Source organism: Leucopleurus acutus (genome assembly GCF_964270905.1).
Source record: "Leucopleurus acutus genome assembly, chromosome: 12".
In the NCBI taxonomy this organism is placed as follows: Eukaryota; Metazoa; Chordata; class Mammalia; order Artiodactyla; family Delphinidae; genus Leucopleurus; species Leucopleurus acutus.
In genome coordinates, this window is record NC_139154.1 from 62,173,575 (window position 1) to 62,197,545 (window position 23,971).

Below are 23,971 nucleotides of genomic sequence, written 5' to 3' on the forward strand. Positions count from 1 at the left end.
GAATCTACAAGGAAAACAAAGCTTATTTTTAGAGAAATATTTTAAACTCGGTTTCAGCCGCTCAGGAGTTTTCTTGTCTGTCTAAAATCCTTAATATCTTTCCTTCTATTTCAGAGCTGCCTCTTACCCCAAAGGGCATAAGAACTGCTATCTGACAAGAGCTATTTCTGCAACAGATGAAAATAAAAGGGCCCCTCCCCCTTCAACCAGAGAATTAATTGTTTCTAAATATGTCTCTGCACTCAGGCCCAGGAGGCCTGTCCTTGGCAGGTGTGACCGGCAATAAAGTGGGTCTGGGGTCCCTGCAGGCTGAAGGCCTGTCTGCCACCACCGCCCGCCCCCAGCCCTGTTCTGCCCACTGCCCTGCAGGAAGCGGCTGACAGCCTGGCCTCCACTTCCGGGTTTTGAAAACACTTTTTAACCTGAAAGAGGCCTGCTAAAAAGGACCGCTTTTCCTCGGAAGGTGTTGTTAACACTCCACCCCGACAGAGACGCACCCCCATCACATCCAGACCCAAACATACAGCCACACCCACAGATCCTTCCTCCCATCCCACCGACGCACACATCTACCCACAGAGCAACAGGCACACCCAAACCCACACCCACACTCACACTCGGATACACACGCACACAGGGCAACAGACACACTCAAACCCGTACCCACACTGACACACACACACATACACAGATCCATATACACACATACCTATAACCACACACACAGCAACAGACACACCCAAACCCACAACCACACCTACACACACACAGCAACAGACACACCCAAACCCGTACCCACACTCACACACACACACACACAGATCCATATACACACATACCTATAACCACACAGAGTAACAGACACACCCAAACCCACCCGCACCCAGATACACACCCTCACACACCTATACACACACACAGACTGAAAGATGCCTTCAAACCCACACTCACACATACATACACAGCAACAGACACACCAAAACCCATAACCACACTCATACACACACACACCCAAACCCACACTCACAGATTTCCATACCCACTCACCGACTCTCATACCCTACAGACATGTACACCCCTCACATATCAACACCCCACAGATGCAGCCACACACACCAGTATTCCCCTACAGCAACCGCCCCCCACACACAGACCCCCGCCACGGAGCAATACCACGCACTTGTGCACACCCACCCAGATAGACAAGGACCCAGATATCCACCCTCCATGTGGATACCGCCCCCGCACACAGACCTCGCCCCATACATATACACCCTTAGACACACACCCACACTCATACACTTTCCAGGTCTAGCAAAAACTGTCAGGAGAGGTTGGGAGAACCCACCTAGGCAGGGGTGGGCCTGGAGGTGCTGTGGCTTCCTGTTCCCCGGGGCACCCCCTTCCCACAGGGCTCGCCTGGCAGGCCTGTCCAGCCGCCAGGCCCTGGCTCCTCCCTGACCCTCCCTCCTTCCCTCCCTCCCTCCTTGGCCTTGCTAGCAGCACAAACTGGAAGTGCCCTGGATGGTCGCAAGTCTGCACATCCCCCAGAGAGTGAACAAGAGAAAATAAACACGGTTAAATGAGGAAACAACAATGGAGAGTGGTTATGGGCCCTGATGGGAGAAGGTAAGCCTGGCTGCTTACCAGGGGCCGTGGCATCTCCCATTAACTCAAAGGCTAGGGAAGGTGCTGAGACCCAACTTCCGCTTTCAAGATGTGGCCAGAGTCACATCTGCCCTCACTCTCGTCACCACGAGCACAACTGAAGGAGAGCAAATGCCTTGAGTTGGTTCCCCTCCAGGTTCAGATGCTCTCCTGTGGGCCTCCTCTCTGCAAACATCTAGCCTGGGGGTTTCTGAGACCCTCCCAGGCAGATTTCACCACTGAGCATCCCAGTGCTGGGCCAGACCTGCTGCCGAGAGCTATGCCTGTTTGTCTTTCCCGCCTTGGGCCCTCCAGGCCTGGTCCTATCATCGGGGTTCCTGAGCCGCTGCAGGGCTCCCAATCCTCCATCTATTCCCAAGGGCGGGTGCAGAGCGTCGGCCTTCTCAATAGTTTTTTTGCGTCCACACCCCCTCCGCAACCCCATACACTCAGCAGTAGATTCAGACAGAGTGAGGGGTGGAAAATATCTACATGCATGCATCCCTTCTCTGAAATAATTTAGAAGGTGGTGCACACTAATTGGTTGCTTAAAAAATACCTTAGTTTTCAAATAGCTAGTGGAAATGCCACTATTAAGACATTCTAAACACCATCACATTCTGGGCTCATTTGCACAACTAACTCCAAAAGAATTTTATCTTGAGTATAATTCAGGAGTCAGTTTTAGTTCCGCTCCCCAGCCCGTGATAGGAATCCTGGCTTGTTCTTACTTGCAGTTTTTACTTCTAGTTCCCTTAATTTACAAGAAAACTTTTCTAAGGGTGATCAAGCAATTGTAGAGCGTTTTGTTTGCTGTTAATTCCAGCCGCTGCAGAAAGACAATGACCCACATACCCTCCATTGATCTGCAGCAAGAGAAAATTTCTGAATGATTCCCCCCAGCTTTCCACGCTCCACTGGATCTAAAATACAAAAACATCAGCTCTTAGCAGTTGGGCTTTCAGACAAACCAATTTTTAAAAATGAATGTGGCTTACCCCAGAAAGAAGTCTAACATTCCAGTTGATCAAAAGCACTTGTTTAGAAAAATGTCTTGGAATGAAGTGGAAACAAGGTCTTTGAAATGCAGTTTGGCCTATATAGCACCACATTTTAGACTTTTCCTCGCCATTGTACATTCTTTATGGTGAAGAGGCCTAGGAGCCTGCAGGGTCTTCACTCATCGAGCCCTCCTTGGCCTCAGGCTTCCCCTCCCCCGCTGCTGAGGCCGCCCAACCGCCCCTCCCCAGCCAGGGGCCGGCATCTGGGAGAACTTTGAAACTGTTTCCCATCCCCTTTGGCAGCGCGCGCCCAGCACCAAAACGCTCCGGTTAACACCAGCGCAATCATCGTTAACGTGAAACAGCTGCCCGGGGCCTGGCGCGCTTCACCGACGGCGCCCTCCCCATCAGGCTCAGCTGTGAGACCCGGGAGACCCCGGCGAACACAGGCAAACACAGGGTCGAGGGGATGCAAGTATGGGTGATAGAGCCCATATGTTGTAGATGAGGAAACAAAACTTTTGCTAAATCTCTTACTTTAAAAAAAAAAGTCTGAACTCTGTGTATGTTGGCGGGGGCGGGATAGAGAAGGAAAAACAGGAATTGATTTATGAACCACCTTTTTTTTTTTTTTTTTTTTTTTTGCGGTACGCAGGCCTCTCACTGTTGCGGCCTCTCCCGTTGCGGAGCACAGGCTCCGAACGCGCAGGCTCAGCGGCCATGGCTCACGGGCCCAGCCGCTCTGTGGCATGTGGGATCCTCCTGGACCGGGACACGAACCCGCATCCCCTGCATCGGCAGGCGGACTCCCAACCACTGCGCCACCAGGGAAGCCCTATGAACCACCTTTTTAACTTCTAAAGTGATTGCAGGAAAGAACCATACTAAGGTTTTATTCAATTGTGTGAGAATCAGCAGACAGACTGATGCTTTTTTTTTTTTCCCAGACCTGGGTTGGATTTGCTTTCTGGCCGCTTACAGTTGTCTCAAGCACAGACACTAATCCTTTTGCATAAATAACGTGTGTGCTCACTCCCAGAGGAAGCCGTCCACATAAACATTACCCTGATATAAGTTTAACCTGTTTCATCTTCCTTCTCTTTCTGTCCTCTGTGGACAAGGACACAACCGGGATTTCCAAAGTCCAGGCCAAACCCTGGTTCTCCGGCCCAGGAAAGGCTGGGCCTAAGCCCCCATCCCCAGTTCAGCCAAGGGCTGGCAAGACCCTCCTCACCCAAGCAGTTTGGTTCCCTGTGCGTCCCAGTGGAAAAAAAAAAATCAGACCTTCAGCTGCCACTGCAGACACGTGATCTGCTTGGTGACTCACAGGCAGGCCCCACGCCTCAGGCCTCCCAACCAGGCCCAGCCACCAGTCAGCCAACACGGGGATGCATCTTATTACCAAAGAGAACAGCTAACTAATGCCCTTGACGGTCCAAATTACTTTCTTTCAGCTAAAAGAACTTGTATATAAAATATATAGGGAGACAGGCTCTTCTGAACTCTGGCTCTGCCAGCTCTCTAAACCCTAGCCCCCCCCAATCCCTCAAAGACCTGGGTAATGCCTGACAGCGGTGAGAAGGTACAAACCTAGATACTCCCATTTAAAAAAGGAAGCTATCTTACACATCAATACCTTTTTTTCCCAAAAGTTTTATTGGGGGAAAACTACAAAACATTTACAGTACAATGTTTACAGTCACAATTTGTAGTGAACTGATTCCCCAAATATATTACAACTCAAGTTGACTTAACCTTGTTACATTCAAATACCTACTTCTGTCAAAGTAGTCCAGAATACATACATACATAGTGCTCCAACTGTACCTACGTACAAACAAACTACATCTACTGCTCATTCATCCGCTGTCCAGGAAAGCATTCCTGCCTTTCCACACGGAAAAAAAAAAAAAAAAAGTACAAGTTTTGGAATTTTCTGTAATTAAACAAGGCATATTCATGTACTACCTATTATTTTAGCACTAAGAGGTGGCCTCTTCACTTTATAGCTATATAAAAAAAAGTGGTAAAAATCTTTTCCTTTTGTGCAGTTGAACCCATCCTACATTCAAATTCTCTCAAGCACTAATAGACAAAATACTTATTTGGTTGAGGAAGATTTAAGGCAAGTTCTGGCCCTTCCAAAGGCACTGTGAGATTACCCTCCCCCCCCATTATTGCTACATGTCTTTATATGCAGAGTATGTCACAGTAGAACTGGTGGAATAAGCAAACAAAAACCATTTTCTGCTGATTTATAAAGATGGAATGAGAAAAGCATGCCACATGTAAGCCTGATTGCAAAGTATGTGGTCACTTTTTTTCTTTTAAAGTTGGATGGGCTACAACCATTATACATTCTAAGAAAAACTCATAAGATATTCCTCAAACTACTTCCACAGCATCAAGATAAGATTTCCGTAAAGAAACCATGCAATCTTTCAAAATTTACGTAAACAAGAAAAGAAATTAATGAAATAAATATTACATACAATCTCTTAAATTAAGAATTTTTTTTACTCATTTACAATAAAATAACCAAGTGAAGTTACAAAAGGCATATATTACTGTGAAAAGAACATACACTCCACATTTTGCCGATTAATAATGGCAATCATAATTTAACATAATAAAAGAATATATATCTATTGCTTTTCATCATACTTGATAAATACAGTATGAACAAAATTTTCAATGTATACTTTTCACAAGATAATAAATAAGTTAAATAGTTTTTTCATATTGAGTTGTGGTGCAGTGGTGCGAATCAACTCAAAACAGCTAAAAATTCAGCAGTTATTCCCCAACAATTACAAACTAAGCTCTGCCCAAGGCTTCCAGAAAGAGCAGACAAAACGGTTCTAACTTAAACATCCACTAAGTGGTGGCAATGAAACCAGGAACCAGTATGAAACTTTGGAATGCAAGGTTTTTTTTTTCCAGACATATATAACTTTGTTAAAAAACAAAAAACACCCATGGAGCTGAGGTCTACTATCAAGGCATATTCTTGGCAGAATATTGGATTCTAAAAGCTTATAGGTTTAGCAAGGTGTTGGCTGGCTTGTTTGTTTACACTGGTCTGAGACAATTAGGAACCTCTCTCAAGATAAGAGTCCCCACATCTGGACTGTAACTAATGCTTTGCAAGTGAAGATATGGAATGGTGGTTGGTAGCTGCTGGTGCCGGGTTGATTTTTCCTAAAGTCCCAAACTCATCGGAGACCTAAAAAAGTTTGTGTTTGGTTTTTGTTCTATTCGCATCACAACTGCTCTGTTGTGAATATTTTGTTCAATACAAAAAGTTCGTAGGCTTTTTTTCGCTCAACAAGAATGAAACTTCGTAATAATAATAAAAATAATAATAAAAAACAAAACAAAACAAAACAAGAGGAAACCGAAAGGGGAGGGGTGGGGGCCCCTCCCGGCACACAAGTTCGAGTCCAAGTGCTCGGTGCGGCCTGCAGTCTGCTTGTGGCCGAGGTCAGCCCCCCACACTCCCGAGCCTCCCTGCCCCTAGCAGGGGCGCGACTGCAGGGGCGCCCTCCAACACCCCCAGAACGACCTTCCCTTCCTCCTCCTCACTAGCGCCCTCTTGCCTCAGTCGTCGGAGATGGAGAGGCGGCTGAAGATGGGCAGGCGGCGGCCGGGGTCGAGGCTGGGGGACTCAGAGCCGCTGAGGCTGCCCGAGCTCAGAGAGCCGCTCAAGTAGCTGTCGCGGTCAGACAGTGAGTCCGGGGGACTAGGAGGCGCGTCGAACACGGGCGACTCGGACAGGCGGCGTGGCAGCTGGAAGCTGAAGGGCGGCGAGGGCGGCGCGGCGGCGCTGGCAGGGAGGGGCGCGCTGGGCGGCGCCGGGGGCTGCGCGGGGGGCACTAGGCCCTGCTGCTGCTGCTGCTGGCTGCGATAGTAGGCGGCGGCGGCCACGGCGGCGAAGTTGTGCGTCTGGATGGCGAGAGGTGTGATGAGGCTGCTCAGCTCCGGGCCGAAGGCGAAGGCGTTGTTGGCGCACGAGGCCGACGAGCAGGTGGCGCAGGGCGCGCCCGGCGCGAGCAGGTCCTCGGCGCCCCCGGTGCCGTACAGCAGCGCGGCCGCGGCCGCTGCCGCCGCAGAGGCACAGCACGTCGGGGCGCCCGAGGGCGTGGAGGCAGCCGAGGCCGAGGAGCAAGACGAAGCGGACGAGGAGCAAGACGAAGCCGAGGAGCAGGAGGGTGGCGGCGGCGTGCGCGACGTGGGGCTGTCGAGCAGCAGGGGCGACTCCAGGCCCCCCGGGGGCTGGTGGTGGCCCGACGGGAAGCCCGAGAAGCTGAGGCTGTGGTGCAGCTTGGGCCGTGGCTCCCGCGGGAAGCCCAGGTGCAGCGCGTCGCGGGCGCTGAAGGTGCGCAGGTCCCCAGAGGCACCCCCCGACGGCGCGGGCCGCCGCTCATCGGCGTTGTGGATGAAGTGGCAGCGCGGCCCATAGGGGCAGAAGCCGATGGTGTGGAAGGTGCGGCACAGCTCCGTCTTGTACTTGGGGTGCCGCGTCAGACTGCGCAGCTCGTGGAAGCCATGCGCGAACTGGCACTTTTCGCCGTACTTGCACGTGCCGCTCTCCTCGAAAGGCCGGCACAGCTCAGTTTTGTAGCGCGTTGAGTTGATCTGGGAGCCGCCTCCCCCCTTCTGCTGCTGCTGCAGGTGGAGGAGGTGCTGGCTGCGCTCGCCGTTGTCGCTGAACGAGCGGTCCCGGAATTTGTTCTCCTTGTTCAGCAGGGCCGTGCCGCCGCCCCCCGACGGCTCCTTGAGGGTGCCGTAGGAGGCCGGCCCGCCCGCCGCCGCGCTGCCGCAGCTGCTGCCGTTAGCTGCGCCCGGGAACTTGGGCGAGCAGCTGCCGGGGCTAGGCGCGGGGTGGGCGAGCGCGTGCAGGTTGCTGGCTGAGTGCCGACGGAGGAAGCCCGGCGTGAAGCCCGAGCTTGGGGCTGCGGCCACGGGTGTCCCCACCGCCTTCTTGTCCAGCATGTTGTTCAGATTGAGGTTGGCCAAGGACTTCTCCGTCTGCCAAAAAGGAGGGTAGCGGGGAAGGGATGAAAAGTGGGAAGAGGAGAGGGATGCGTTGGGGTGAGCTGCAGAAGAACCACTTCCAGCCCTCCAATTCTTTTTCTTTTTTTTTTCGGATCTCGACTCGGCCCCCAACCTCCACCCTTACACGCGCACAAGAATCAAGTTTGCGTTGGGAGGAGCCGGACTCTCCACCCTAGGCCGCGCTGGGTTGCGACATGTGATCCTCAGTCGTGGGCCGCCGGCCTGGGCGGCGCAAACCCCGTCCGGGAAGCCCCGGGCAAGCGTGGCTGTGGTCGGCTGCGGAGAAACTAAACAGCTACAGCGACTCCCTCCTGCCCTTCCTCCCCGCTCCTTCTCCCCGTCCACAAGGTTCGAGCACACATTGCAAACTCCGGCATTTTTCCCAAGCCCAAAAAGTCAAGGAGGGAAGAGGACCCCCAAAGCCGAGGACAGAAGGCCAAGCCTGAAAACTCCAAGGGCTTCCTCCTTGCCCGTCCTCTTCCCTCCCTTCTCCTCCGCGTACCTTGCACAAGAAGTCGATATCGTAGAAGGCGGACAGAAGTGTGGTCGACATGTTTCTGGATCCTGTAATGGTCGGAGCTGCAGGCTGGGAGGTCCGGAGGAGCCCTCGGGGCGGCGCGGCCGGGCTTGAGCCACGACGAATAACGGGCGAGGGGCGGGGGAGGGACCGAAAGTTTGCGGGGGGCCAGAAAAGAGGGAGCGGGGGCAGCAGCTTGAACTGGTTTGAGGGTGCCCGGGAGTGCAGAGTGGGGGGAGAGGAGAGTGAAGCTAGAGCGCTCCTCCGCGCCCCGGGGTGCCCGGCCCGCCCCCCCCGCGCGGAGCCGACTGCAGCTCGCGGACTGTTGGAACTCAGCCGCCCGAGAGCGCGCGCCCTATATAGAGCCCCGGAGCGCGGCAGCGGCGGGGCGGGCCTGCCGCGGGGAGGGGACAGAAGGCTGACCCCGCCGGGGTCTCCAGGCAACGCCGCCCGCCGGCTTGCGGACGTCAGGCGCCTTCCTGGCCTCCCATTGGCCGCCGCCAATTTTTTTCCTCTGGGGGAGGGGGCGGAGACGCCTCGGGGCGGGGCTGGCCGCTGGGGCGCCCGGGGCGGCGTGGAGAGCTCGGCCCAGATGGGTGCTGCTGGGTGGCGGCGGGAAGGTACGGCTCCACTCCTTTGGGGCTGTACTGTTGGAAATCCCCAGCACATTTAACGTGGCCGGGTTTCTGCAGACCTGGACGTGTCTTTCCCCGCCCGGTCCTGCTAGGCGAAATTGCGGAGCTTTTCTCTCCCACCCTCGGTTTTATACTGGGCGCGGGAATTGCAAAATGCAAGAATATTGCAACCGTCCGCGCGGCCCGGCTGTTTTTGCTAAGGGAGCTCCGGCCGGGGGGCGGGGACTCTGGGCCCGAGTCTGACCGGTAGTGGCTCCATCCCGACTGCACGTGGAGACGCGGTGGGGGTGGGGCCGGAGCGGCCACGCGGGAGGCTGCCAGGGCAGGCAGTCTCGCCCGGAGGAGCCTGGGCCGGTTCCTCCGCCCCTCTTCCCGCCCAGCCTGCAGTAAACAGGGCTTGAGCGCCGAGCCCTGCCGGGCAGGGCTGAGTGTCTGAGGACAAGGCGCTGGCTTTGCTAATCACATCACAAGACCTTGAGCCAGGGCCAAAGGCGCGGAGTGGCGCGGGGCGTCCCGGGCGGGGGAGCCGGCTGGGAGGACGGGAGGAAAGGCCAGGAGAGCCGCGCAGGCATGGAGGCACTTCCCAACGCCTCGTCCGTCTGCTGGTCTGTCCGGCTTTCCCCTGCCCTCCTGGGGGTTGTGGTACAGCTGCCAGCCGAGGCTCCCGCCCGCCCGCCGCAGCCTTGGCCTGGCGCGCCCTCCTAGCCCCTTAACTCCCAGGCCGTTGAGGGCGCCGCGCCCCGCCTTAACTCGTTGTGGGCTGCGGGCTCCGGCTGAGGCCGACCCGTAGCCAGGCTGGGCTAGGCACCGAGGATGCGCCTGGTGGGCTCGCCCCGGTTTCCTTCTCTTGCCAGCCCCACACCCCAAAAGCCCGCGTTGGGAAATGCTCTGCCAACGGCGCCCTCCGGGTACGGGGCAGACACCCCCGCCTAGCGCCCAGTGCAGCTAAGGCCACTGTCAGCCCCACTGGGGCAGATCTGGAGTCCGGTCCAGGACACTTCTCACTCCGCGTCTACGGATATGCTGCCAAAAAAGCTGGAGCGGGGCCCATGATTTCGCACACCTGGCAGCCTAGGCTGTAATTGGGCCTAAGTTGGAAGGTCCAGTACCCGCCAGGGAAAGAAGCTCCCGAGACCCACGCCCCCTTGCCCAGTTGATCTTGTTTCTGGCTGTTTCCTTGTGCTTACTTCATTCGGCGGCGCTCATTCCCTCTCTCAGTTACCCTGGGAGGGAATGAGCCAGGCCTGTCACTCAGGAAACCTACTCTTTAGAGTTCAGCTTGCACGCAGAGCCCATTGCTGCACTCCTCACCCACCCAGAGAGCTAGAGTCAGCATAGGGCTGCAAGGACTTCAGGATCAGAAACATAGGGCTGGAGTTCAGGCCCTGTCCCTTATAAGCCATGTGATTTCAGGCAAATCACAAAATCACTTTGGCACCTGGGTTTCTTTGTAAAACTAAGATAATTCCTGCTTTACTCATCTCTCACCTTTGTCAAGGTGCAAATGAGTTATCTGTTAAGGTTTTTAAAAGATAAGTATACTCCATCTTATTTATTAAAACAAATTGACAAAGCATAAAGATGGAGAAAGCCAGGCCTCTGGAGTATGGCCAGATGGGTGGAGGTCTACAGAATCGTGAATGCAGAGCTGAGGGGTCACCAAATCTTGGACCCTCGAGCTTGGAGCCAAGGGCAGTGACCTCAGAAGAAGTGACTGCTTCACTTTTGCCACCCGGCCTATACTGGCCCCTAGACAAGGCTGGGCAACCATGGCTGACACTTACAGCCTAGAATACCCAAGAACCCTGATGCTGTTTTGTTCTTTGTTGAAATGAACCACAGCCCAAGAGTCTGAGGATGGCCCTGACAGTGGGGTATTCTGAGTTTCCCGTGGGAATGCATCAGGAAAGTGTGAAACAGCAATTTCCCTCACCAGTGCTATTGGAGGTCAGTGACAAGATTTCAGATACAAAAACCAGTGGAAACATCTGTCTCTCCTGTGCTCTCAGGCTGGCTACAACCAGCCAAGATCAAAATCTGGGGTAATTCTCAACAGCTATGAGAACACCCACTTTGCAGGCTTGGTAGAAGGACTTTGGAGCTAACATGTAAACATGGTATGGTACATGCTTTGGTACAGAGTACCTGCTGGTAGAAAATATTATTATGTAACTGCTTTTATTTCATTTTAAATGGAGAAAGAAGGAATGCTGGCCTTTTCCAGTGAGCTGGGCTTTGCTGGAGCCGGTTTCATAATTATTCTACCATGGTTATCACCACATTGTGCCAATTCCCTGACTTCTCACCAGCCACGTCTTCTCAGAACAAAAAGAAATGTTCAGTTGGCAACTTTCCATCAAGTGTGGGCTACACAGATGCCTAACCAGGTTATTAATTCAGGATCACAGAAAACACATTTTGAGCTGAATAGTGCAAAGCCACCAGGGAATTTCCTGTCTCTTTAGGGCAAAACTTTGGACACTAAGTTAACTTCTTTCCTTACTTCTTCCTACACAGACCTTTCTCTATTCTTCTAGTAGGCTCTATTTTTTAGTGTTAGGTGGTTTTCTTTCAAAGAGAAACAAATTATATTTGAAATATAAGTCTTTCTGTAGTAGGAAATGATCATATCAAACCCTCTCCCCTCTAAACTGCCCCTCCAGACCCTCAAACATCAATAAAATAATTCTGATTGCTCACCTGAGAAGTATTTAAATGTATTTACAGACCCTAAAAAGCTGGGCCAAGTGTACATAGGATTACTGAAATGGTTCTTTCAGATAACTAGGATGAAAAATGAATGTGGATGAGGCTATGACCCATCCAAGCTATGAATTTCAAGATAACTGTCTTTGGGTAACACTTAACTCTGAAATTATAAATTAAAACTGGTAAGCCAGTGGAAAACAAAACTAGCAGCAAAACGTATGCAAGAGCGACACCTGCTGGGTGTCTGAGAAAGAGGGGAGGGCTGGACTTAGAAAAGCAGAAAACCCTTAAGGTTTCCAGGTTAAATCACTGAAATGGATAGAAGTTTTCTGGCATCTTAAATAAGAATCTTCTTGTTACTGCCACCAAGAAAATGACAGTAAACAGTGTAGGCATCAAATAAGTCATTTATTCTGACTCTCCTTTCCCCAGGTTCCTTCTAACAGCCAAGAGTCTATGATTTCACTGGGTGGTGAATCTGTTTTCCTAACAATAGCACAGATACTTTTTATGGTGGGGAGAGGGGGGTAGGAGCTCTTAATGGCTCTTTTAATAATTAGGATGGCATGTGTAGGTCACTGAAGGCTTAAACATGCAGACAGTAAAAACAAAATTATTTGTATGAAGTTGATCCTTAATTCTCCCAGGATCCAACATTTGGAATATATTTCTGCCTTTGCTAAAATCGAATAAAATTTGGAATTCTGACCAAGTGGGCTGTTTGCCAACTAATCCGGCTCCCACAACTAGCCAGAAAAGGGGGGGAAAATCCTGTGTTAAAACCCAACTCTGTGTAGTCAATTCAGAGAAAAATGTAGGCCGGCTCTGGTTGGACACTGGAGGTCCTGGGGGATGAAAAAGGCTAATTCAGGCCTGCAGGTGGCCTGCACCTGGGAACAGAGTCAATATTCAAAGTGGTAGCCTCACATCCTACAGTAGCTGCAATAAACGAGGCTGCCTTGAATGACTGAACTGAAGAAAAAGTCCTCTGTAGGACAGAAGACTAGACTCACAGAAGTGGGGGAGTTGTGAAGGGGAGAAGACGCTTAAGTTTCTGTTCAACATTTTCCTGCGGATTGACTGGGGGAACAATCCACCCTACCCCCAACCCCACAAGTCTTCTTTCTTCAACAAGCCGTTTCTGTTCTTGGAAGAGTTAACTGATTCCCTGCTGCAGGAGAGTCCAAAGCCCTGAGAACTGGGGTGTCTTCCCCTTCCTTTCCTTCCAGAAACGCCAGTAACCTCAGGCAAGCCAAAGCCCTTTCCTCCCGAATGCGCAGTCTTGTGAACTCCGCCGTCTTCAAAAACTCAGCAGTTGGTGGCAGCTCTCTGAAGAGCTGGGAAAGGAGATGGCATTGCTCTGACGCTGTCCTCTGAAGATGACAGAGCCTCTCGGGGCTGAGGGGACGCCAGCTGGACTTGGAGAGGAGGCGGAAGAGGTGCTTGTAGAGGTATTTCATGAAGATCAGGGTCTCAGCCCAAAAGTTGACTTCTGTTTTTTCAAACAGGTAGTCTTCCACCTAAGTCCGATGAAAAAGCCAAAAGTCAACCTTACAGGGGATGCTGACTGGCCCCAGTCCAGAACAGAGTCCTGGCAGATGCAGAAGCAGTGTGTCCCCTCCCCACCTGACAGAGGGCTCACTCTCGCCTGTCAACACCCCTGTACACACAGCACTTGCAGCCTTGAAGGTCACCTTCTATCTTCACTCGTACTTCTCCACTGGAGAGAAATTTTTTTCCCCCAGACTTAACATGACCTTTGATAAAGATGTGTTTGTGGTTCTCAGCCAAGATATTTTGGGGGCTTGGTGCTGAAAAGGGGACCTCAACACAGGAGGGGGCCCTAGACCTGAAGGTGCATCTGGAAATCAGAGAGGAGGGAGGAAGGGAGATCTGAGCAGCAAAGAGCAAAGAACTGACAAACATGAGACACTAGTCTCTCAGTATGAAACCAAATTTCTATAATGCTGGGGATTTTCAAGGTCATTTTATCACAGACACTTTATCTTGTCTCCTAATTTCCCATAAACAGGCTGCTTTTTGAACTCTTGGCCTGCCGGGGATGCCAAGAAGGCCAGCTGAGTCAGACACTGGCAGAGAGGAATTTCAGTTCCCAAGACGCTTTTCCTGCTTATCTGGGTCCTCAGTTTCCCTATCTGTTGACTGACCCCCACCTGGAGGGGCTCATAGTTTTCTTCAAGCAGCAGAGACCCTGGAAGGAACCTGATTCTCTGGAAGTGTTTCACCTTTACACCTAACCATGGGGAGCCCCTGGTCACTCCAATGTTGACGAATAAGCATCCTCCATAGTTAAACTCTCAACTTCCAAGGGGCCTCTTCCAAGGGGCTTACCGTTGGAACTCCACAGGCCAGCACGAGAGCTGCCCCAGCAGCACCCGCGGGCTGCTGGGGCCATTTGGAGACTCCCTAATTGCTTGCCGCTCTGTAATCTGAGCACCCAGAAGCACGCTTTCAGCAGGCACATCAGGCCCATGTAAGCCTGGAAGTGCTGCACCCGGTGGGTGTAGGATCACTCCCACCCACCTCCACTGCCCGGACACCCCAGGATTACCTGATGCATGCTCTCCACACAGGCCGTGAGGTCATCACCCTCCCCCAACAGCCATCCTAGCAGGACTGGGAGTCCAGGGGCCAGCTGGTCCCACTGCTGGAGCAGGTCACACAGCACAGCCAGGGCCAGATCCAGTGCGATGGAGGCGTCCACCCAGCAGAAGGCAAATTCTGTGGAAATGAGAGAGGTGAACCATGAATGTGCTGCTCAGGGCCAACTGGGGAGGCTGTGCAGGACTCCAGGAACGTTAAAGGCTTTAGATAAAATCACTGCCAGGGACTTCCCTGGTGGCACAGTGGTTAAGGATCTGCCTGCCAATGTAGCGGGCACGGGTTCGAGCCCTGGTCCAGAAAGATCCCACATGCCACGGAGCAACTAAGCCCGTGCGTGACAACTACTGAGCCTGTGCTCTAGAGCCTGCGAGCCACAACTACTGAGCCTGCGTGCTACAACTGCTGAAGCCCATGCACCTCGAGCCCGTGCTGAGCAACAAAGAGAAGCCACCACAGCCACTAATAAATAAATAAATAAATGAAAATTAATTAATTAACTAAAAAAAAAAAACCAAAAGAATCTGCCTTACCAAAGCAGGGGATACGGGCTTGATCCCTGGTCCGGAAAGGTCCCACATGCCATGGAGCAACTAAGCTTGTGCACCACAACTACTGAGCCTGTGCTCTAGAGCCCGGGAGCCACAACTACTGAGCCTGTGCGCCACAACTACTGATGCCTGCACGCCCTAGAGCCTGCACGCTGCAACTACTGTGCCCACGCGCCACAACTACTGAAGCCCGTGCACTCTAGGGCCTGTGTGCCACAACTTTCGAGCCCGCGTGCTGTAGCTACTGAAGCCCGCCCACCTAGAGCCCGTGCTCCGCAAGAAGAGAAGTCACCGCAATGCAACGAAGAGTAGCCACCGCTCGCCACAACTAGAGAAAGCCTGTGCGCAGCAACGAAGACCCAACACAGCCAAAAAAAAAGGAAAATCACTGCCACTAGCCTGGCAGGGAAGCTGGTGGAATAGTGGGATACGCTCACTAAGAGTTATTAATCCACTCCTGAATCCTGCTCTCTGTGCAGCTAGAATGAGTCATAGGCCTGAATCCCACCATTTCCATGCCCCCTATCCCAGTGTGGACAGAAGCACAGCCCCACCTACAAGACTAGACATCTATCTCCCCTCAGCCCTTCTAACTGGAAGGATATCACAAAAGCTTCCCACCCAGCGTCTCCTCTGCAGGCCTGACGACAACGCCTGAACTCCATTGCTTTGTCCCTTCCTCTGAACCAAATCCCATTGAGCACATAACACATTAACTCTCTAACATCTTAGAGCAGGGCATCAGCAATCTTTTTCTTAAAGGGCCAGAAGGTAAATATTTTAGACTTTGGGAGTCTTACGGTCTCTGTCTGAAAGCAGCCATAGACAATATGTAAACAAATGGTTGTGGCTAGGTTCCAATAAAACTTTATTTATGTTACAATAAAATTTGACTTTCATGTAATTTTTGTTTCACAAAATAATATTCTTCTTTTGATTTTTTCCAACCATTTAAAAATGTAAAAGCTGTTGGTAGTTCACAGGCCGCACAGTGACGGGGGGGGCTGGGATTAGCTCACATTCTGTGGCCCTCTGTTAGCGTGAAATCGTTTTTCAGAGACTCGTTTTCTTAGCTGGCTGGAGGAAGGGCGCTAAAAGAGTCGAATGGGGTGCAGAAAGAGGAAGTGGGGGCCTTGGGGAAACCATTGCTTACTTCACCATTTTGCCTTAGACAGTCCTAAATATGGGTTTGAAGGGAGGCTCAGGGTGTTGACATTTCTGCTAACAACCCCGTGTCTCCCACCCCCAACCCGGAGGAAGCCTGAAACGTAGGACTGAAATCCCACCGCACAGACAATAAATCTCTATGGACGCATCCATACACCAATGCTTGTCTTTCAATGACACACTTCTACTGAGACCTCATCTTTCTCAAATCCACATCTCCACTCCAGCCCACAGACCTGTCCGTGACCATTTGGCCCCCAAAGAGACTTGCTCAGCACACAGGGAGAAGCCTCAGAGTCTGGAATGGAAAGCTGAGTTCCCCAGGGCGTTGAACCAGGCTTAGTGGACCTATTAGGTGCCATTCCCTAAGCAAGTCCTTTCTCTCCAGTCCTTCAGCATCCTTTGGGTTGGGTATTACCATCCCTACTTCACAGATGAGGAATCCAGGCACAGATACGTTAACTCACTTGCGTACAGTCAGAGAGCTTTAAGTGGCTATAAAGAAACCGGAATTGACAACAAGTTTCATGGTGCCTGCAGAGCGCAGATTTGGAGGATTAGCACCAACATTCCAGAGATGTAGGTCTTCCTGGTGAGATAAACAGAGTTGGTGAACCTCCAGCAGGGCCAGCACTACACAGAGCCCGTGACTCACGGAAGCAGCCAAAGGATCAACGTTACTATCCTCAGAGCCCCAAATCAGTCCCTCAGGACACCTGCCCCTTAGGCTCTGCAGCCTAGAATCAGGCTTCAAACTGGGAAACAGAAAAAAGCTGGGGGGAGGCGTGAAGGTACATTTTAGCTGTCGGTGTGAGCCATGTGTTGGTCCAGCCTTCACCTATAATACAATCTCTACTTTTATCTCTACTGACTCCCCTGTGTAGTTCTCAACTGGTTTAGAGTCTGTATGGGGAAGAGATACCATTAATCGGCATCTTTCAAACCTCAAAGAACTGAAAATACACATGAAGATCAGCATACAATTAAACACATAGCAGATGCTCAAAACATTCCAGTTTATGGCTCTAGAGATCATGAAATCTCTTCCTTTACCCCACTTGATTTGGTTTGAATACTAACACAGGGACTGCCACAAAGAAAGCAAGCAATACGTTGATAATAACGAACACTTTCCTTCTATTTGAACTCTTATTGCTCCTACCACCAGGAGGGAGGTACCCTTATTTAACAAACAAGGAAGTTGTGCTCACAGAGGTTGGGTAACAGGTCCAAGTTTGCACAGTTAGCAGTGGTGGCACTGAGCTAGGTCTCCCTCAGTCATAGGCCAACCCCCCTGCAGGGAAGCCATGGAGAAACACTCCCAGTAACCCATGGAGATGAATAAGTCAGACTCAGTTTTATCACTTTTATTCATGAAAAAGAGCTCCCAGCTAAGGGGCCATATTTTGAAAAAAAGGGTCAAAGCTGTAAGTCCTCAGTATTGTGGCACCAGCAGCAGGTCAGCTTATCTTGAAATCTTCCAGAAAAACCTGCCCTCTGATTCACCCGTTTTCCCCCCATCCCTTCTTTTTGTCTCCTTAAGGCAAGGACTGAAAGCCCCATAGGGAAGAAAACAGTTTCATCCACCAGCAAAACCAGTGCCTGCAGCTCAGGCAACATTCCTGCTGGGTCCATGAAGAACACCTGGAGGTGACCAGAGATGCCACCAGGAAGGCCAGACGGATGCACCTGCCCCACCTGACACGACACACATCCTCCATCCTGCACCATTTTGCTGTGCATCATGGTTAGGAAGTGGCAGGAGAGTGACAGGAATGACAGAAGCACAAGAGGAGAGCTGGTGAGTTGGCTGGAAGTGAAATCTACTAGAATTATAACCATCCAAACACTGACCCTGCAAGGTGAGGAGAGATGGGGAAGGGACACTGGGTTGGGGGTGAGGGCGGGATTAGTTGGATTTAGACCTGCTTGAGGGGCCAGATGCACCTCACCAAGTTCCCTCTTTTTCTACCTTGCCCTGGATGAAGACAGCTCAGCCAGAACAGCCCAGATCTCTACTGGCCAAATGCCTTCTGAAGGGGAGGCTGAAGAGTAGGGGGAGGAATTTTTCACTTAACCACGCAGGCCAGCCAAGCTCTCACAGGCCTGCAGGTCCATCGAGGAAGCAAGGAAGCAAGTGACCAAGCAACAAGTGTGTCGGAAGAATCTGTTGTGTGTCCAGAACAGCCAAAACAATCTGGAAAAATACAACAAAACTGGAGGACTCATACTTCCCAATTTCAAAACTGGCATAAGGATAGACATAATATAGATCAATGGAATAGAACTGAGTGTCCAGAAATAAACTCTCACAATTACAGTCAATTGATTTTCGACAAGGGTGTTAAAACAACTGGCTGGGGGCTTCCCTGGTGGCACAGTGGTTGGGAGTCCACCTGCCGATGCAGGGGACACGGGTTCGTGCCCCGGTCCGGGAGGATCCCACATGCTGCGGAGCGGCTGGGCCCGTGGGCCATGACCGCTGAGCCTGTGCATCCGGAGCCTGTGCTCTGCAGCAGGAGAGGCCACAGCGGTGAGAGGCCCGCGTACCACAAAAAAAAAAAAAAAAAAAAAAGCACAAGCAAAAAAATTAGACTTCATCAAAATTGAAAACTTTTGTACTTCAAAGGACATCATTAAGAATGCAAAAAAACTCACAGAATTGGAGAACATACAAGGGATTTGTATCTAAAATACATAAAAACTCTTAAAACCCAATAATAAAAAGACAAATAACCTAGTTAAAACCTGTGCAAAGGGTCTGAATAGACATTTCTCCAGAAAAGATATACAAATGACCAATAAGCACATGAAAAGATACTTAACCGTCATTAACCATCAGGGAAATACAAATCAAAACCACAATGAGAAACTACTTCATACCTACTAGCATAGCTTTAACAAGATAGATACTAAGTTTCTTTTTTATTATTGGAGTATAATTGCTTTACAATGTTGTGTTAGTTTCTGCTGTACAGTGAAGTGGATCAGCTATATATATACATATATCCCCTCCCCCTTGGACCTCCCTCCCTCCCCCATCCCACCCATCTAGGTCATCACAGAGCACCGAGCTGAGCTCCCTGTGCTATCCAGCAGCTTCCCACGAGCTATCTACTTTACACATGGTAGTGTATTTATATCAAACGTAATCTCCCAGTTCATCCCACCCTCCCCTTCCCCTCCGTGTCCACATGTCCATTCTCTACGTCTGTGTTTCTATTCCTGCCCTGCAAATAGGTTCATCTGTGCCATTTTTCTAGATTCCACATATATGCGTTAATACATATTTGTTTTTCTCTTTCTGACTTACTTCGCTCTGTATGACAGACTCTAGATCCATCCACATCTCTACAAATGACCCAATTTCATTTCTTTTTATGGCTAATGTTCCACTATATATAGGTACCACATCTTCTTTATCCATTCATCTGTCGATGGACATTTAGGTTGTTTCCATGTCCTGGCTCTTGTAAATAGTGCTGCAATGAACATTGTGGTACGTGACTCTCTTTGAATTATGGTTTTCTCAGGGTATATGCCCAGTAGTGGGATTGCTGCGTAGTATGGTAGTTCTGTTTTTAGTTTTTTAAGGAACCTCCATACTGTTCTCCATAGTGGCTGTATCAATTTACATTCCCATCAACAGTGCAAGAGGGTTCCCTTTTCTCTGCATCCTCTCCAACATTTACTGTTTGTAGATTTTTTGATGATGGCCATCCTGACCAGCGTGAGGTGATACCTCATTGTAGTTTTGATTTGCATTTCTTGAATAATTACTGATGCTAAGCATCTTTTCATGTGCCTCTTGGCCGTCTGTACGTCTTCTTTGGTGAAATGTCTATTTAGGTTGTCTGCCCATTTTTTGATTGGTTTTTTTTTTTTTTGATACTGAGCTGCATGAGCTGTTTGTATATTTTGGAGATTAATCCTTTGTTCATTGCTTCATTTGCAAATATTTTCTCCCATTCTGTGGGTTGTCTTTTCGTCTTGTTTATCTGACCAATAAGTACGTGAAAAGATACTTAGCATCATTAACCATCAGGGAAAGACAAATCAAAACCACAATGAGAAACCACTTCATACCTACTAGTATAACTTTAATAAAAAAGATAGATACTAAGTTTTGGTGACGATGTAAAGAAATTAAAACTCTCATATATTGCTGGTAGGAATGTACAATGGTGCAGCCACTTTGGAAAACAGTCTCAAAGTCTCTCCTGCTCTTAGGCATATAACTAAGAGAAGTAAAAAAAGTATGTCCACACAGAAATGTGTACATGAATGTTAATAAGAGCATTATTCATAAAAGCCAGTAAGTGGAAACAACCAAAACGTTCATGAACCAATGAATGCATAAATGAAATGTGGTACATCCATGCAGTGGAATATTATTCATCTATAAAAAGGAATGAAGCATTGATACATGCTACAACACAGATGAACCTTGAAAACCTGCTAAGTGAAAGAAGCCAGACACAGAAGACCACATATTGTATGATTCCACCCATACAAAATGTCCAGAACAGGCAAATCATAGAGACAGAAAGTAGACTAGTGGTTGCCAGGGGTTGGAGAATAAGGAGTGACTGCTGATAGATACATTGTTTCTTTTTGAGTTGATGAAAATGTTCTCGAATCAGATAGTGGTGATGGTTGTACAACCTTATGAATATACTGAAATTTGTACATATGCACACTTTAATTTGATGTATTTTATGCTATATGCATTACATCTGGGCTGGGGGGCATGGAGAGTGTGGAAGGCTGAAAAATGGCCTCCCAAAAGATATCTATGTCAAGTCCCCGGACCCTGTGAATGTTACTTTACTTGGATAAAGGGTCTTTGGAGATGTGACTAAGTTGAGCCCGATACTGAGATGAGGAGATAATCTTGGATGATCTGGGTGGTCCCTAGATGCCATCACAGTTGTCCTAATAAGAGAGGGGCAGGGGGAGGTTTGACACTAGATGTACATAGGAAGACACACAGAGGAGAAGGTGATGTGAGGACAGAGGCAGAGGCTGGAGTGATGCAAGCACAGAAATGGTGACAGCCTCCAGAAGCTGGAAGAGGCAAGGGCCGGATTCTTCCCTAGAGCCTGCAGAGGGAGTGTGGCCCTGCTGACACCTTAATTTCAGACTTCTGGCCTCTAGAACTGAGACGATAAATTGGTGGTGTTTTAAACCACCAAGTTTGTGGTCATTTGTTACAGCAGCCACAGGAAACGAATACGGAGGAACCAAGGATAGGTTGTGGGATTTCTTTTTGGAGTGATGAAAATATTCTAAAATTGTTTGTGCTGAGGGTTGCATAAGTCTATGAGTATGATAAAAAACACTGAATCATACTCTTTAAATGGGTGACTTGTATGGTATATCAGTAAAACTATTATGTTAAAAAAGAAACTCTGCTATGTGCCCAAGTTAGTTCCAGTTGCTGGGAGGAAGCCTGGCCACAGGGCCTGCCTGGAAAGGAGCCAAATGTCTAGAGCCCTCAAGCTTGCTTGTGGGGTCCAGGCCTCAGGTGCTGGAGGACTCTGCAGAGGTGAATGGTTGGGTCAGAAGGTGGAGAGGAGGCTCGAGAAGACTTCCGGGAGGAGCTGGGACTCTGCCTGGCCCTTTACCATATAGTCAGGAAACAGGTGCTGATGGTCTGCTCTGGGGCCGGTGCTGTGCTAAGTACTGTGGGAAAGCAAAGCAAGTGGCTGACATGTGCTGTCCTCAGGAAGCTGGTGGTCTAGATTGGAAGGTCAGGCTAACACTCAGGCAACAGTAAGGAATCAGGTGCTCCATGGAGTGGTCTGGATCCCAAGAGCTGCAGGAGTCAGGGGAGGGGAGACGTCAGTGCGGGGGAAAAATCGTCTCCTAGACTCTCCCCCACTGGCTACGTAGCTAAGGCAAGCCCCCTCTGGGAGTGCTTCAAGCGGGAAAGGGGTGCTGGCACACACTCATGTCTGTGGGGGCCAGTGCAAGGCAGACTGGATCAACACTCCGTCACTTGGAAGCGAGTTGGAAACCCAACAGATGAGCGTTTAGAACTGGTTAATCCTGTGCTTTCCTCCTTGAGAATGAATAACTCGCTTGGATTGCAGTGGAGGGCAGCAGACAAGAGGTTGCAGGGCTGCTGCCGCGTAGACTTCCTCTTGCTACGGCTCCAGCCACATCAGGGCTCTCTTGCCAAGGCGGACCCTGGGGATCAGAAACCCCTACTTGCTCCCCTGAGGTCTTCTCCCCCACCTCCATGAAGAGGCCCACCTTGGGGCTGGGAGCTGAAGTGCAGGCTTCACGCAGTGTGCTGGATCCACTCAAAGTCCCAGCCTGTGCCCCCTGACTAAGAGAAGGGATCATTTCTAGGCAGGTAGACAAGCAAGTCACAGGCTTTGAGGTCATTTTCAACTGTACTGATTAAAACGAAAAGTGACGACATAGATTTTTTCTATGTTGCCAACCTTAGAAACCAATTCAGACCATGGATTAGAAACCTACCGTCTGATTCTAAAGTATCATGGGGGAGATGCCTTCTAGACCAAGGCCATTGGTCAAGCCTCCTTCCCAGTCCTTCCCAAGAGAGGTCAAGTCAGCCCAGGAAATGCTGAGCAAATGGTGATGGGCTGGATTCTCCCTGCCACCAGCTCTGGAGAATCCTGTTTCAGGCATTTGTGGGAAATCCCTCAACCCTGTCACCCAACCAACTCTCTGCTCCCCCCACCCATTTACCCATCAATTCAAGCTTTTATCTCCCCGCAAGTACTTATCGATCACCAGATAGGGGGCTGGGAGGGAGGGGGGACTGTGAGAAACACGAGGAAAATTCCAGGCCCTTCTCTCAGAGAGCAGACACTTTAGTCAGAGGCAAGCTGACACCTATGAAGTGTTAGGAAATAGTCCAAGATGGTGCATGACAGGGACTAATTATACCATTACTAGCAGTAATGAAAGGAGAAAAAAAAAAGTGGGGAGTGGGAGGAGGGAGAGCTTCACGGAGGGGAAACTCGGGCAGGCAGGGGCCGAGCATAGCTGGGATGAAAAGGAGGTGCAGGGAGATTAGACCTGCCTGTTGAAGAGGGGGGTTTGGGGGAGCTGGAGGTGAAGATGGAGGGGCAGACGGCCTAGAGCAGGCTTGCGGGGGCAGAGTTGAGTGAGTACAACTGTGCTTCTTCTTCTGTGAGTGAAAATATTTTAAGGTTTCACTAAGCTGTTTCCAGACAACTTCATCACTTCCAGTCTTCTCCACAGATTCCTGCACATCCCCCTCAGCAGGGCAAGAGCCTGTATTTTAACTAGTCATGAGAAACAAGTGTGGAACCGAAGCTTGGTTCAGCTGCTGACTCTGCCATTCAACCCTTGCAGTGTCTCCAGGAACCTCACTGCCTGACCCTCTGACCCTCTACCCCTGCTGACCCTCTACCCCTAGAGCCGAGGCTCTCCGCTCTCCAGGGCCCTCGGAGCCAGGGCTCAGAGGTGGGATCTCCAGGCATTGCGGTCAGTGAGAGGATTTCCTAACCCATCAAAGGTCATCATCTCAGACTTACTTTACCATGAAACAGAGCTCCCAGATGACCCTGACCTGAGACAGAGGACCCAGAGGAAGGTCTGTCCTAAGGAATGGAGAGAGGTGGCCCCTGCAGCAGCTCTGATGAGCCCAGCAGGAAGTCTGGGTCGGGAACATGGGTATTCGCGGTATTAGTCTCTGTTCTTTAGCTGAATGTTTTGAAAATTTCATCAAAGAAGATGCGAATGTGCCAGTCGGTGCTCCCAAGGGCAGCCCAGCAGGCACTGATACCACTGCCCACGCACTCACGGATCTATGTCGTGCCCTGGATGAGTCAGCCCCTCCCCTCACTCCCTCTTGGCCATGGTACTAAGTCTGGCTGGGAACTCAGACTTCAGCTGGCCCAGGTGGACCCCTCTTCCTCCTCCTACTTCTGTTTCTTCTTTTTGTTTTTTAAGCCCTGAAAACCACTGTATAAAAGACCGTACATGTAGGACTTCCCTGGTGGCGCAGTGGTTAAGAATCTGCCTGCCAATGCAGTGGACACGGGTTCAAGCTCTGGTCCGGGA

The 23,971-nt window shown here is 50.4% G+C and overlaps 2 protein-coding genes across 6 annotated transcripts in view; both read right to left on the reverse strand.

Annotated features, from left to right (window-relative positions):
* Window positions 1-4,281: 4,281 nt before the first annotated feature.
* Window positions 4,282-8,542, reverse strand: ZFP36L2 (ZFP36 ring finger protein like 2). The gene is made up of 2 exons (XM_082851528.1): window positions 8,209-8,542; window positions 4,282-7,679 (listed from the first exon to the last, which is right to left on the reverse strand). The coding sequence occupies exons 1-2, from the start codon at window positions 8,257-8,259 to the stop codon at window positions 6,249-6,251; spliced, it is 1,482 nt and encodes a 493-aa protein (XP_082707654.1). The 5' UTR covers window positions 8,260-8,542; the 3' UTR covers window positions 4,282-6,248.
* Window positions 8,543-10,988: 2,446 nt separating this feature from the next.
* Window positions 10,989-23,971, reverse strand: part of THADA (THADA armadillo repeat containing) — a 312,415-nt gene continuing 299,432 nt past the window's right edge. For 3 of the 5 annotated variants that reach the window (XM_082851642.1, XM_082851643.1, XM_082851644.1), the window contains 2 exons: window positions 14,140-14,309; window positions 10,989-13,087 (listed from right to left, as the gene is read on the reverse strand). In XM_082851642.1, the coding sequence (XP_082707768.1) occupies window positions 12,695-13,087; window positions 14,140-14,309 (563 nt within the window). In that variant the 3' untranslated portion in view covers window positions 10,989-12,694. The remainder of the gene's footprint in view (window positions 13,088-14,139; window positions 14,310-23,971) is intronic. The other 2 variants (XM_082851641.1, XM_082851640.1) reach the window with 1 other exon arrangement.

Coding starts and splice junctions, on each gene's coding strand:
- ZFP36L2 (XM_082851528.1), bottom strand. CDS start 8,259: ATGTCGACCACACTTCTGTCCGCCTTCTACGATATCGACTTCTTGTGC. Junction 7,680..8,208: donor ATATCGACTTCTTGTGCAAG/GTACGCGGAGGA, acceptor CCTTTTTGGCAG/ACGGAGAAGTCCTTGGCCAA.